The 12,650-nt window shown below is 43.2% G+C and overlaps 1 protein-coding gene across 2 annotated transcripts in view; it reads right to left on the reverse strand.

Annotated features, from left to right (window-relative positions):
• The window catches only part of slka (STE20-like kinase a), a 43,626-nt gene that overhangs the window by 27,218 nt on the left and 3,758 nt on the right, over window positions 1-12,650 (reverse strand). For both annotated transcript variants that reach the window (XM_079512681.1, XM_079512680.1), the window contains exons 2-5: window positions 8,124-8,288; window positions 4,384-4,432; window positions 2,344-2,493; window positions 106-178 (exon numbers count right to left, since the gene is read on the reverse strand). In XM_079512681.1, coding sequence (XP_079368807.1) covers window positions 106-178; window positions 2,344-2,493; window positions 4,384-4,432; window positions 8,124-8,288 — 437 coding nt within the window. The remainder of the gene's footprint in view (window positions 1-105; window positions 179-2,343; window positions 2,494-4,383; window positions 4,433-8,123; window positions 8,289-12,650) is intronic.

Genomic DNA, 12,650 nt, shown 5'->3' on the forward strand with positions numbered 1-12,650 from the left:
ATTGGAATAGAGTTGATCTAGTTCAATTCAGTGGTTCTCAAACTTCTTAACGTCTTAACCCCGGATGCCACTTTGAGAACCACCGATCTAGTCTGCATGACTCACCAATAGGGAGTTCCAATGAAAGAGTCCCTTCTCTGGAATGTCTTGGTATTTCTGGCCGAGACGCCAAAGTCCGCTGAAAACAGAACAGATCCACAATGTCAATTAATCTGATTTAACATTGCCCGGTGTTATTTAATCCATTAAATCATAGCGCCCAAGCGATTTATAGCAACGGAGCACTTTTACAGACGGACCGGACGTTATACCGGATGTGGCTGGACCCGGCCACAAAACGGCCTGGCCAATCAGCAGCAGCTATCCCGCCTCTAGCTGCTGCTGATTGGCCAGGCCGTTTTGTGGCCGTGCATCAAGTCTGCCTGCGAGTTCCCAGATGGGAGCAGGAGGGGGAACCCAGTGTACTCTCTGCTGCCCCATCTGGCGGAGTCAGGTTAGCTAAATGTAGCCAAAACACTCTAACGGCGATCGACAACAACGGGAGGCATGATTAAATCTAACGCGACTAGCGACTGGACAGCGGGAGGCCGTCTAATACAGGATCTTTTCTTAGAATTGGACGGGATGATTTAGATCGCGAGTTATTAACGTTTTAAGATTTCCGTCGGCTAAACAGGGGGGGAACATTTTCGATGACGTCCCACTGTTGCGCAACATGGAGGATTGCGCAACAGACGCTCGTAGGCTGTAGAGCGATGCGATGCGTCGGATCAATAAACTTCGTCTTTTGGATAAAACTTCGTCCTGGGCACTGGGTGTTACTAATAGAAAGGACGGTGAACTTCGTCCTGGGCGATTGGGGTGTTAATCTGCACCATTCATAGTTATGAGTCACACAATAAAGGCAATAAGGGGTACTGGGGTAGTCAAACTTGTATAATAATAACATATAGCATATCTCCAACTAGCACAATGCAGCCACAGGAAACATACATGTCTGAATAGTGCGTGTAGAAGGTGCACTAAGAGATATTCTTTTTGTTCAAATAAGTATGAATCATTGCTAGAGCGTTTGTTCAGTAACAGGTGTCTCCCGGTCTCTCCAGCTCTTTGGTAAAGGTCGGGATAACAATTTTAACCAATCAGGAGAGAGAACTCATACAGGATACAGTGAAGTGAAGTGACGTGAAATAGGAAGTGATGACACAAAAAAGGGAGCAGACAAAATTGGAATATAATTAAAATTCAAGCTCATAAATGGGCACTCTCTCCTGAATTATTTGTATGACAATTAATCGTCAAGGAAAATGTCATAATCTTGACATGTGTGTGTGTGTGTGTGTGAGAGACTATTTCTGTCCGTTTCTCACAGTATATCACGGATCACGTGAGCATGGGATTTGGCACTGTGCCTTTTCTTTATTAAAGTTCCAAGTGAATGCTTTCTAATTAGCGTTATGCAGGATGCCCCATTAATGAGCTTGCCTACCTAAAATAATCATCAGAAAGTCTACAGCTATACAGATGCCAAAGCTACTCTAGTGTAGTCGGTCTCACAGTAAACACATTAACTGTTGGAACAAACGTAATAGTACGCTTCCAATGTCCAGCATAAACAACTTGACTGAAATATATAAACACAAGAGAGGACTGCTTGCTCTTGTCCTTTAACAGTGGTGGAAGAAGTACTCAGATTGTCTTTTACTTACAGTAAAATACCACACAAAAGGCCCTTCGTTTTTCAAAAATGTACTTTAGTAAATATACAAAAGTATTGGCATCAAAATATACTTTCAGTACTAAAGAAAAGGACTTGCAGTAAAACTTATTTATTTTGTTTTTTACAATAGCAGCAGCTCTGATAGTAGATTGTCTATTTTCAAGTTGCCACTGGTGTTTGAATGTGTTAAGAGCTATTTACTGGGAACATGAGTGTTCTGAAGTTGGCTCTGCATTGCAGAACACCAGATGAGCATCTGACTCACACTTGATAGTGCGTGAGCACAGAATGCACTATACTATAGCGGCACCCATGTATCTATCTGGTTCTACAAATGCCTTTCAAATCAATTTTGTAGTATTCCGTGACAAGAGGATAGAGCAGGGGTCTTCAACAGGGACCCCCTGTTGAATAGACATGTTGTGTCAAACAAGTCTATAAAACCATCTATGAAAATGTTTAATCTGCAACACAGTTTTATACAATACATAATGGGGGGTCCGTGCTTCATCTATCTCTCTCTCTCTGCTAAGCAGATCCTTGGTCTGGAAAATGTTTGATCCCTGGGAGTGAGAGCAGAAGAGAAGAGAGACAGAAACAGAAAGAGAGAGAGAGCCCATTACCCAGTTTGACGTCTCCATCCATGGAGAGGAGGATGTTCCCAGCCTTCAGGTCTCGGTGGATGACCTTGTTCTCGTGGAGGTAAGCCAAGGCCTCCAGGGTCTGCCTGCACACCACGCGGATTTGCGCCTCTGTCAGCGGCCTCTCCAGTTCTGTGTGGATGCATTGTAATACATCATGTTCAGGCAGGGGGGAACCTATGTTCCACTGGAACCAATGTCATTATTATTTAGTCACAAGTTCTTGTTAAAGACTTTTTTTCTCTTCGTTGTTTCAATATATTTATAAAAGCCACAGGCACACAATATACAATTTAGGCATTTAATCATCGCCAAACTTAACGCATGTTCGCCAACCTTAATCTGGCCGTTTTCCGCATGTCGGACAATTGACATGTCAGAAAAGCGTACGCACCGCCGTCAATATGTGTGTGTGTGTGTGTGTGGGGGGGGTCGCAGAAGTTATTTTTGAAGAAACCATAAAAATGCATCCAATGTGGAAAACAAATACTGGATGCATAACAGAATATCTGTTATCCACCAAAGTGTGCCTGTAGCCCTGTACTCAACATTGCACCATATAGTGCAATGTCACCCGTCACCTGCAGTAGGCCTAAGCTAACATGATAAATGGTATCCTCTAAAATGTAGTCACCATGAGCAGGGTTTGGATGACAATATAATATAGCCTTTGCAACAGATTTGTTTTTTAATAATCGATTTTGATCCCAATGATTAATCGAATCACCGATTAATCGGACCCATCCCTAATTTAAACTCAAGGTAAATGCATAGACATAGTAATCTAGGATCATAGGTAAACCAAGAAAGTGCCTATCTGTCTAAACATAATAATATAAAAAAATAAATATGTACATTGAAGCTATACAACTATAGGATGCCAGAACAACAAAATGTACCTGGCATCATCTAATCTAAAATGCATTACATTTTAACCTAACCTAGATGCATAAGACTGCAAGGCAAGGTCGTCAAGGCTAGGGCAAGTGCTACGAGCTAAATTGGAGTCTGAACTTGAAGAGGTGGATCTTCAATAAGCCAAACTATGCACACATACCGGTAAGCACTTTCAAAATGTTTCCAAAGTGAACAAAATTAGCAGATCTACAAGCTCGCAACATGCCACGATGAGACAAAAGTAGGGCATTCATTTGTTAATTAACAATTATGCAGATACAAGGCTTCTGCCCGACAGGGACGATATTATGCACAAGATTACTTCCAGTCATCATCTTTGAAGCTACATAGTTTTTAGTCCTCTTATTTCATGTGCCACAGTTTTAAAATAGATAAGCGGAGCGGGTCATCTGGGCTGTCTTCATGGTTTCCCATGGCAACTGGCAGACACCAGTGGCCTTGCACCAGTCTGAATGTACTGTATGACTGGACCATCTGAGTTATGACATGCAGATAGAAGGGCCATCTGGGTGGAAAGAAAATGGCTACGGGGTCCCTCAGCATTCTCAAAGAACAACTCTTTATGGCAGCGCTTATCAAAGTGGGTTCCAGGGACCCCCAAGGGTTCTTTAGGGGGGTTTGCAGAGGATCTGCCCCAGTATTGAAACAATTTCATAGCTATTTAGAAAATAGCCGATCCACACGATCACGACAACGCAAATGAAGCATCCATTTATTTTGTACACACTTGGAACCCTGGTGGGACTCTGCGCTGAGAACCAGTATGAGGTAGGCCAGTGGTATATTAGTTGGGACAAGTGGCGAGGTGTTTCTCCAAAGCTCACCAAATAACAAAGAAAGTGCTGAGCTATTAGAAGTGGGCTAACCACTCCTAGAAATATGAGCTAACATAATTATACAGCTGGACTGCTCTCTCCAAACTGGGGAGAAGGAAAAAGAACAACCACACAGAGAGAGAGACGGAGAGAGAGACAGAGACAGAGAGAGAGAGTCGGACAGAGGTTGTTAATTCTGGAGGATGAAATGAAAAGAGAACCTCAAGAACGTTGTACATTCTTTTCTGGGGTTGTTTGTGTGAAGAGTTTTGGTTGGGGACTAACTTACCCAGCATGACAGCATCTACTGCCCCACCCGCACAGAACTCGATCAGGATCTGTAGACAGAAAGACAAAGTAAAGGATCATATCGGATGGATGTGTGTGTGTGTGTGTGTGTGTGTGTGTGTGTGTGTGTGTGTGTGTGTGTGTGTGTGTGTGTGTGTGTGTGTGTGTGTGTGTGTGTGTGTGTGTATATATACACACATACACATACACACACACACACACTTCAGCCATTTGAAAATAGCAGATATACAAGCTCACAACCTAACCCTGTTCTGTCAGAATCAACATGCTAATGGTGTCCAGGCCATACTGACTTCTATTCAGTTTCCACACAGAAGAGGCAGCAGCGAGAGTGTGGAGCCTTTTCACAGTGCTCCAGTTACTCAGCCACTTATCGTGTTGTTAGACTCGACTTACTTTAACCTTGCCGTTTGTAAGCTGCTCTGGAAAAGAGCGTCTGCTAAATGTCTCGGTCTCACCGTGTGCCGGCGACTACCAAAATAAACTTTTAGTCGCCGAGAGGCCAAGTCAGGGAAACATTTACCTGCTAGACACGCTGGTTGTCAATAAATCACTATCCCCCATTTAACACAAGTGTTTGGGAAACGCATTAGATCCTGCCTTGTATTCTTTTCATCTTGAACTGAAGCAATTCTTTTAGCAATAATGCACTGCTTCAAGTTCACACATATCAATTTACTCGAAACATGCAGCCAAATAGCAGCAGGAGGGTTCGAGGTGAAAGGACTTCCTTTTCATGTGTGCCCCCTTCGACCTGCAGGGGAAATGGGATTTGAGTCATAAAAGAAAATGTGACAAGAATGACTCACATCCTGTTAATTTCATCACACATTCTTGTGAAAAAGGTATTTCCTCGCTTTGCTGTTGTTTAGCAGACAATACAGAGTTGAAACATCAATATGCGTACATACTGCGTACAAGTATACATAGCCTACTCACCTACTGTATATTTACCTCTTGTTTGTAACTACTCGACATTCAACAAGTTTGAGAACAAGAGTAATTTCTTCTACAGTATCTGTTCAAATCCCGGGATGTCATGACATTTTACTTGATGATTAATGGTCATTCAACAAATTGCAATTAATGATTTAATTTAATTGTGCTTTTGGCGTTGACCATGGGAAGATATCCGAGGTGTAAACAAAAAGCGCAAAGGGCAGATATGACGCATAACTAAAATATACAAAATAAATAACTACCAATAATACAAAATAACTATAGTATGTATGGAAAAAACAGGCCATGCATTTAATAATTTTCTACATTAAAAACAAAATTCAAAATAGCTAAAAGTAGTCAATCTACAAGCTCACAACGTTTCATGTAGACTTGGATCCCAGAGGAGGGGACAATTTCACATCAATACCCCAGGTCCGTACTCCATGGCCCAATAATGCACATCAAACTTGAAATTAAAAAGGTTATGGTTCGCTCTCAAGTGAAACCTAATCGATTTGTGAACCCTGCAAAGGACGTGATCTGGTGTACATCCTCAGCGAGTGTATGAATTTCAGTAGCTTAACTGAATTTGACTTATCCCTGGACAGCTGTGGTGCATTAGATGAATCCAACGCCATGAGCTAATGCCGTTAGTGAGACCGTCAAAGCACCCAGTGACTGACTGACCTCGGTAACAATAGCTGATGCAATGTACAAACCCACCACCTCATCAATATTGGCTTTGCCAGCCCTTAAGTCAGTGGTTTGAGGTATCAGATGATAAGAAGAAGGGAAAAAAATCAATGGTAGCTACGACTCTGCAAGTGAAATGAAGAAGTTGGACCCAATAAGGTGTGCATAATCTATCCTGACATTGGATTGGCAACTATGTATGTATAGTATGTATTGTCGCCGTCAGATGGAAACCTGTATATTTCACTTTTCAGGAAATGGAGAAAACCAAATCAATCTGATGTAGTTATTATTACCATTAGTCACAAACACTTGGTCTAGGTAAAATATGTATAAAACCCAAAAGACAGATTATCATTTTTTTTTAACCCATGTCGCATGCAAAAAGAACAAAAACAGTGAGAACAAAAAAAGGATGAAATAAAAATAAGATAGTGGTAAAGGCTTCGGAAATTGGGGAAGGCTCCACCTTCCCCAATTTCCGAAGCCTTTACCAGCAAAACCTGCAGCCCGGATCTCACTGCCCCGGTGAGAGGAGGAGAACAAGGTCACCCGCTTCGAATGCCATCAACCCATAATCACCAGTAGGTTACTCATCAAGACCATGCAATGGAGCAAGTATACAGGCTCTACTGGAGCCTACTGCCTGTGATTAGGAAACACGGAAGTGAAATGAATGCCGCCGAAGTGAAACATCCGAACAGTGTGACCCAGGCTAAAAGTCTGCAGTGCCCCCCTGTGTTTTATTTCACCCTACGCGCCGCGGCTGCAGGAGACCAGGCGGGAGTTCCACGTTGGTCATGCCACTCAGAGGAATGGGCCGCAGGCAGGCAGCATGCAATAACACAGCTCTGAATTATTCACTGCCACTTTCTCCAGCCACGAGCAGGCCTCCATTATCGGAACCATACATGTAACGTTCCACAGAGTTCACATGACACCACCTCATTGTGATGAAGCCAGAGTCCTCTCCCAGTGCTGGAAAAAGTAACTGAACCACTTAAACCTTAAACGACTACTTTGTTTGTTTTTTTTCAACCGAGGTTCATGTTTTAGGTTGTTATTAGAGAAAGTAAAAGAAGAGTCTTTCTTTCGCTTTAACTATTTTTGACAGGTGGGTGGGGCATTCGAAGTGGCTAAATATGTCTTTTACCTAATTTTACAGCAATTGTCTTATTGTAATTTACTATGTTCCTACTAGAACCCAGGAAATTACATCTGGCCACTAAAGATCATGGGATCTACTGAATGTGAAGGGGGAGGTGACAAACTCCCCCCTAGTAACCCACACTTCACTTCTTATTTTGAGGTCAAAGAAAAAGTTGCTTGTGCAAGAAAAGCATTCTCCGCCGCCGTTACAACATAGGAAGCATGGGCAACAGTTCAAATGGCGAGACATACTGTAGGCTTATGGAGTATTTGCTCCTGTGGTTGAACAGGTCTGCTGTTAAAACAACTGGTGTTTGACCATACCCACCGTATGAATGGTAGATTTACGACAGGCTGTTGCGTAACATCATGACACACTGAATAGCAGAGTGGGTAATTGTGTAATCATTAATAACAGGTGTGTGTGTGTGTGTGTGTGTGTGTGTGTGCACATGTATGTTGCTGTGCGACTGCCCTCCACTGACTGCAGTTATCTATCTTCGGATCGCCTTTACTGTGCATGCACCTGGCCTTAGCATATAGGACCTGTTGTAGGTGAATTGGATAGCATTAAAATGTATAAAATTAGGTGATCCACAAGCTCAAAATGTCTTGAGCTCAATCTGCTACTTTAGATGCTCTTGTGTGAAGCTGTAATGTGTGAATGGCGTTCATTTACGAAAAACAAAACAAAGCAACGAGTAAAGTAAGTTTTCAAATAATTGTAGTGGAGTAAAAAAGTTTAATATTTGCCTCTGAGATGTAGTGGAGTAGAAGTAAAAGTATTGCAAATTGGAAATACTCAAGTAAAGTAAAAGTACTCCAGAATTGTACTTAAGTACAGTGCTTGAGTAAATGTCAAATGACATGTACTTGGTTACATTCCACCCACAACCCCAGCTCACCACAACAGAGGAGGCCAGCAACAGTACTCACCCACAGTTTGCTCTCATAGTAGAAGGCATCCAGCAGCCTGACAATGCGGTGATGATCACAGGAGGCCAGGATTTCGATCTCCACCATGTAATCCTCCAACTCCTCCTCCGTCTTAGTATCGATCACCTTGGCAGCAGCCAGGGTATTGTTCTGCTTGTTCTGAGCCTGAAAACAGACAACACACACACACACACGCATGATTCGGGCTCTCCTTCACCGGCCCTATGCAGGGGCTAGTATGCAATGGCTACTGTAACAGATCATACATCAATAATAATTTCATGGAAAGGCCACTAGACCAAAGCCATTGTAGTGTTGGTGCTGTAAATGGTGCTTTACGGCTTGTGCAGCTGGAGGCAATCTTCTAAAAGGTCACATTTGGTCGTTCTGTGTACTGTAGATACATTTCAAATGTGATGTTGCGTTTCCTAATAGAAATGGCAGAAGAAAGCTTGAAATGCCAAGCTGTGATCATGCCAAGCTGTGATCATGAACATACACTGAACAGAAAAAGTAATAATTTGCCGAGTAATCTAGCTCAGTGGCTCTCCTGTGGGTCGGGACCCTTAGGGCCCCCCCCCCCCCCCCCCCCCCCCCTACATTTTGGGGGGTTTCCCTAAATGATGGTGAAGTGACAATTATACCATTTAAATGGTATAAATGACAGGTTTCTCCAGATCGGGTAAATTGTTGATCACCGATCGGCTGATTTAAATCTGTGGCCGATTGATTGGAGCACGTCTACGTCTATGCAATATCATAGTAATTGTAGCTGAATGGGTAGAGAGGCTGCCTGGGAAACAGAAGGTCCCAGGTTGGAGCCCCGGAAATGTGTCGAGGTGCAAGACACTTAACCCCTACCTGCTACCCCCACTTGGACAGCAATCAGCTAGATCAGTGGTAACCAACCTCTTCAAGCCCAAGAGCCCATTTTATTCCCAATTGTAAGCCAAGATCTACCACTAAAATATGTTTAAAAAAACACTTGTTTTTTGCTATTTCTGACAGGCTCAATGCATGTGTACACATCCACAAAAGAGTAGTTGTTTAAATAATAAACACTGATATGTCCGGTCCCGTGAGCTCCGATGCTGTGCTGCTGGGCTGGCTCTGGCTCTGCAGCCGTGTCTGTGCTGCCGATGTCTCGCCTCACTCCCGTGTAGCTCTGGGTTATGGTCGGTCTGCACCCAAACGACAACTTGCAGACTGTCTGCCGTATGAGCCACTCCACGCCAAACACACAGGACCTGTACGTGCATGTCCACTGTCTCCCCGACCCCCGCTGGTTCGACTTGCTTCCCAACAGTCGTTGAATCGAGGACGTTTTTTTAGACCCGTCTGTACTGTAGCCTTTGAACAGAGCCGAGGCCCGCAAGCCAATTCACATTCTCTTGATGGCTGTGCGTCCGCCATGCAGGCTCCCACTGCGCGATCGACTTTGATGAAAGCTTCGAGCTACTGGCAGGCCCGCGGGAAGTACTTTACACTCGCAGGGGCTGAGCGTCTAGTAGGGGGTGCGCGCGCATAGCGCGCGCCGCAAAAATGCGCGTGCACGCGCATCATGCACGCGCATTTTAGCGCATTTTCACGCGCAAACGTGGCCTTTACTTTCCCTCTCCACACGCAAGTTATATGAACGAACTGACACAGGCAATTAACCAGGATAAGGTGCCAATACTGTGATACAGCATATTTATTTATCTTTTTTTTTTCTTCCCCTCCTGTTCGAGGGGGGGCTGTGCCTAGGGGGAGGGGGTGCTACAGCCCCCCCAGCACCCCTACTTCCCTCAGCCATGGCTACTGGTGGATCGTGAACCCCTGGTTGGTTACCCCTGAGCTAGATGAAGCTGAAAACTTCATTTCCCATGAAAATGTAACGACACATGCTCTCCATATGCACTGGGGTGAAGTTGAAAACGAAGAGGTTAATGGGTCAAGGGGCACGTTTTCCATGCCACACTTCCTGACAAAAGAGCGACGGCCGACGGTGCAGTTTATGCTCCGCGTTTAAGGACAGACACAATCTCAGGGAGTTTGATGGAAAAAAGGAGACAGGAATGTTTAATACCAACAAGTGCAGTGTGTGTCGAGCTCTATATTTACACAGACACACACACACCCTGCCTCGCTCTGACTGTGTGTTAGAATGACGCCACTATCGCCCAAGCCTCAGATAAAGCACGGGTGTGACAGTAGCTAGCTACACCAGACCTAGGAGGACTGGGTAATACGAATCCAAATCAATATCCCGATGAGTGATTTGGCGAAGATAGAAAGGTTTTTGTTGAAAAGGTTAAGAAGGCACTATATATATATTCTGATTATTGCTATAGACTAGAGTGTTTGTTCAGTAACAGGTGTCCCCCTGTCTCTACAGCAATTTAATAAAGAGAAAATACATTTTCAGGTAGAATTATTCAATTCACCTACATGAGCAGGATTTAAGACGGTTATTCATCTAAATGTCGGTTTTGATATATTTCCAGTTACTTTTCCAGCCCTATTCACAAATCCAGCTTACATTATTTGTAAGCATTGTGTACTTCGCATATATCCAACTATGTGATCTAGCCGGCTGTGTGAGTATTAAGACTACAGCATGTGTAGCATTAGATCAGCAGTTTCTATTGACTTTCACTGTCATGCCTCAGCATTCACAGCCACTTCTGCACTTGAAGGCATAGTAGACAGTACAACGCCTGTGTGTGCGTGTGCGTGTGTGTGTGTGTGTGTGTGTGTCTCTCCCTCTCATAGCCCAGATGCCTAATAAAGCCACTACGCCTTGATTTAACACATACCATCTCAGCATGTGAAATAACACTGAAACACTGATGAAACATAAGGAGAAGAGAAAGAAAAATACTTATTTTCTATAAATTCACACCCGATGAAGCCTTGAATCCATGGAGATTTTTGAGTGGTGCAACCACTCCCTTACGGAGCTATATGTGTGGGTAGCTGGCTGGCTGGGTATGAGCACGAAAACAACATGCGCAACCTAACACACACACAAACACACACGCACATATTAACTGTATATATGATGCTTTCGGGTGTGCCAGTACAGTAGAGTAGAGGGTACAGTAGAGGGACTGCCGCACGGTAACTGTCATTTCTCAACCATTTCGGACGCTGGGCGGCACGCCGGAACCGGCCCGGCCCCCTGGGCGCGTTCCTGGGGGTCTGGAACTCCGGAATGCGACAAAAAACTAAATAATCTCCATGAATTCAAGGCTTCATGGGGTGTGAAATTGTGTGAAAATAATAATATCTTTTCGGTAAACTACTCCTTTAACAGAATCTGTCTGTCTGTCTGTCTGTCTGTTTGTTCCGGGCACAACTCGGGAGCTGTCTGACCGATTTGACCTCAAACTTGGCGTGTGTATCCCAGATCTGGGGGTGTGCAATGCCAAGTGGCAAAGAATTTGGTCGGACAAACAGTTTCCTAGAACAAAAAAAACAAAAACAAAACAATAATGATACAGATCTGTCATCAAAAAGTCAAATAATGAATTAAATAAATGATTAAAACATTCTACAAATGCCTTCTAAATCAGTAGTTCACACTTTCAAGATTTTTCCAAAATATTCCAAAAATAGCAGCAGCGGCACAAAGTGACGGCGTGTGAGCTTGTAGATGTAATCTTTTTGAATAGCCAGCGCTAAAATGACAGATCCTTTCAAAGTTTAGGGAAGACCGTGAGACGTTCCAACGTTTTAGCATTGCTTTTAATTAGATCATTGCATGTCCCTTTCCCGTTTTAGTCGTTAATTTTTGTTTTGTTATTTGTTATTGTTATTTGTTATTAGATGTACTTGATGCTCTCTTGTGTTTTGCTTTTTCTTGTTTTATTTTTGCTCATACTGTAAAGCACTTTGAACTGCACTCGTATGAAATGTGCTATATAAAAAAATAAAAATAAAGATTGAACGTTGTTAGTCAGACACTCATCGATATTCTCTGGCTTTCATCACTGTTTTGCTAATCAACTAATGAAGACTTGAGAATCAACTAATGAAGATTTCTGGCGATTCAGCCACATTATTTTATCACTGAAGATCCGGGAAGCAACCGTAGCTAGCACGGCACAGCATGAGCTCTTGGGTCTGCAGCAGCCACTGCACGGACTTAAACAGAAGTGCTGTTTCATAGGATATGAATTATTAAACAACATACATCAAACAAATTAAGTGCAAATGCAAGGCACAGAAAGGCTACAGTACTAAACTAGCTGCATAGGGTTATAATAGTCCCAGGGTGTGAATTTAACAGAACATTTAACAATTTTTTCACATCATATGCATCAGCATATGATCTGTAAACGTGTGACAGCTTTTGGCAATGTTGTGGTTTCCTTGCATATTGCTGGATATTTCAAATAGACAGAATAGCCTTGACGGGTTCATACTTAATTTATCAGCAGCAGGTAGAATGGAGGCATAAAAAGCAAAACTTCAGACCTCTAAAATCAAACTGATCAGGTTACTGATCAACTAAACCTCACATCTAGGACTGACATACGCCCT

Source organism: Electrona antarctica (assembly GCF_951216825.1).
Source record: "Electrona antarctica genome assembly, chromosome: 10".
In the NCBI taxonomy this organism is placed as follows: domain Eukaryota; kingdom Metazoa; phylum Chordata; class Actinopteri; order Myctophiformes; family Myctophidae; genus Electrona; species Electrona antarctica.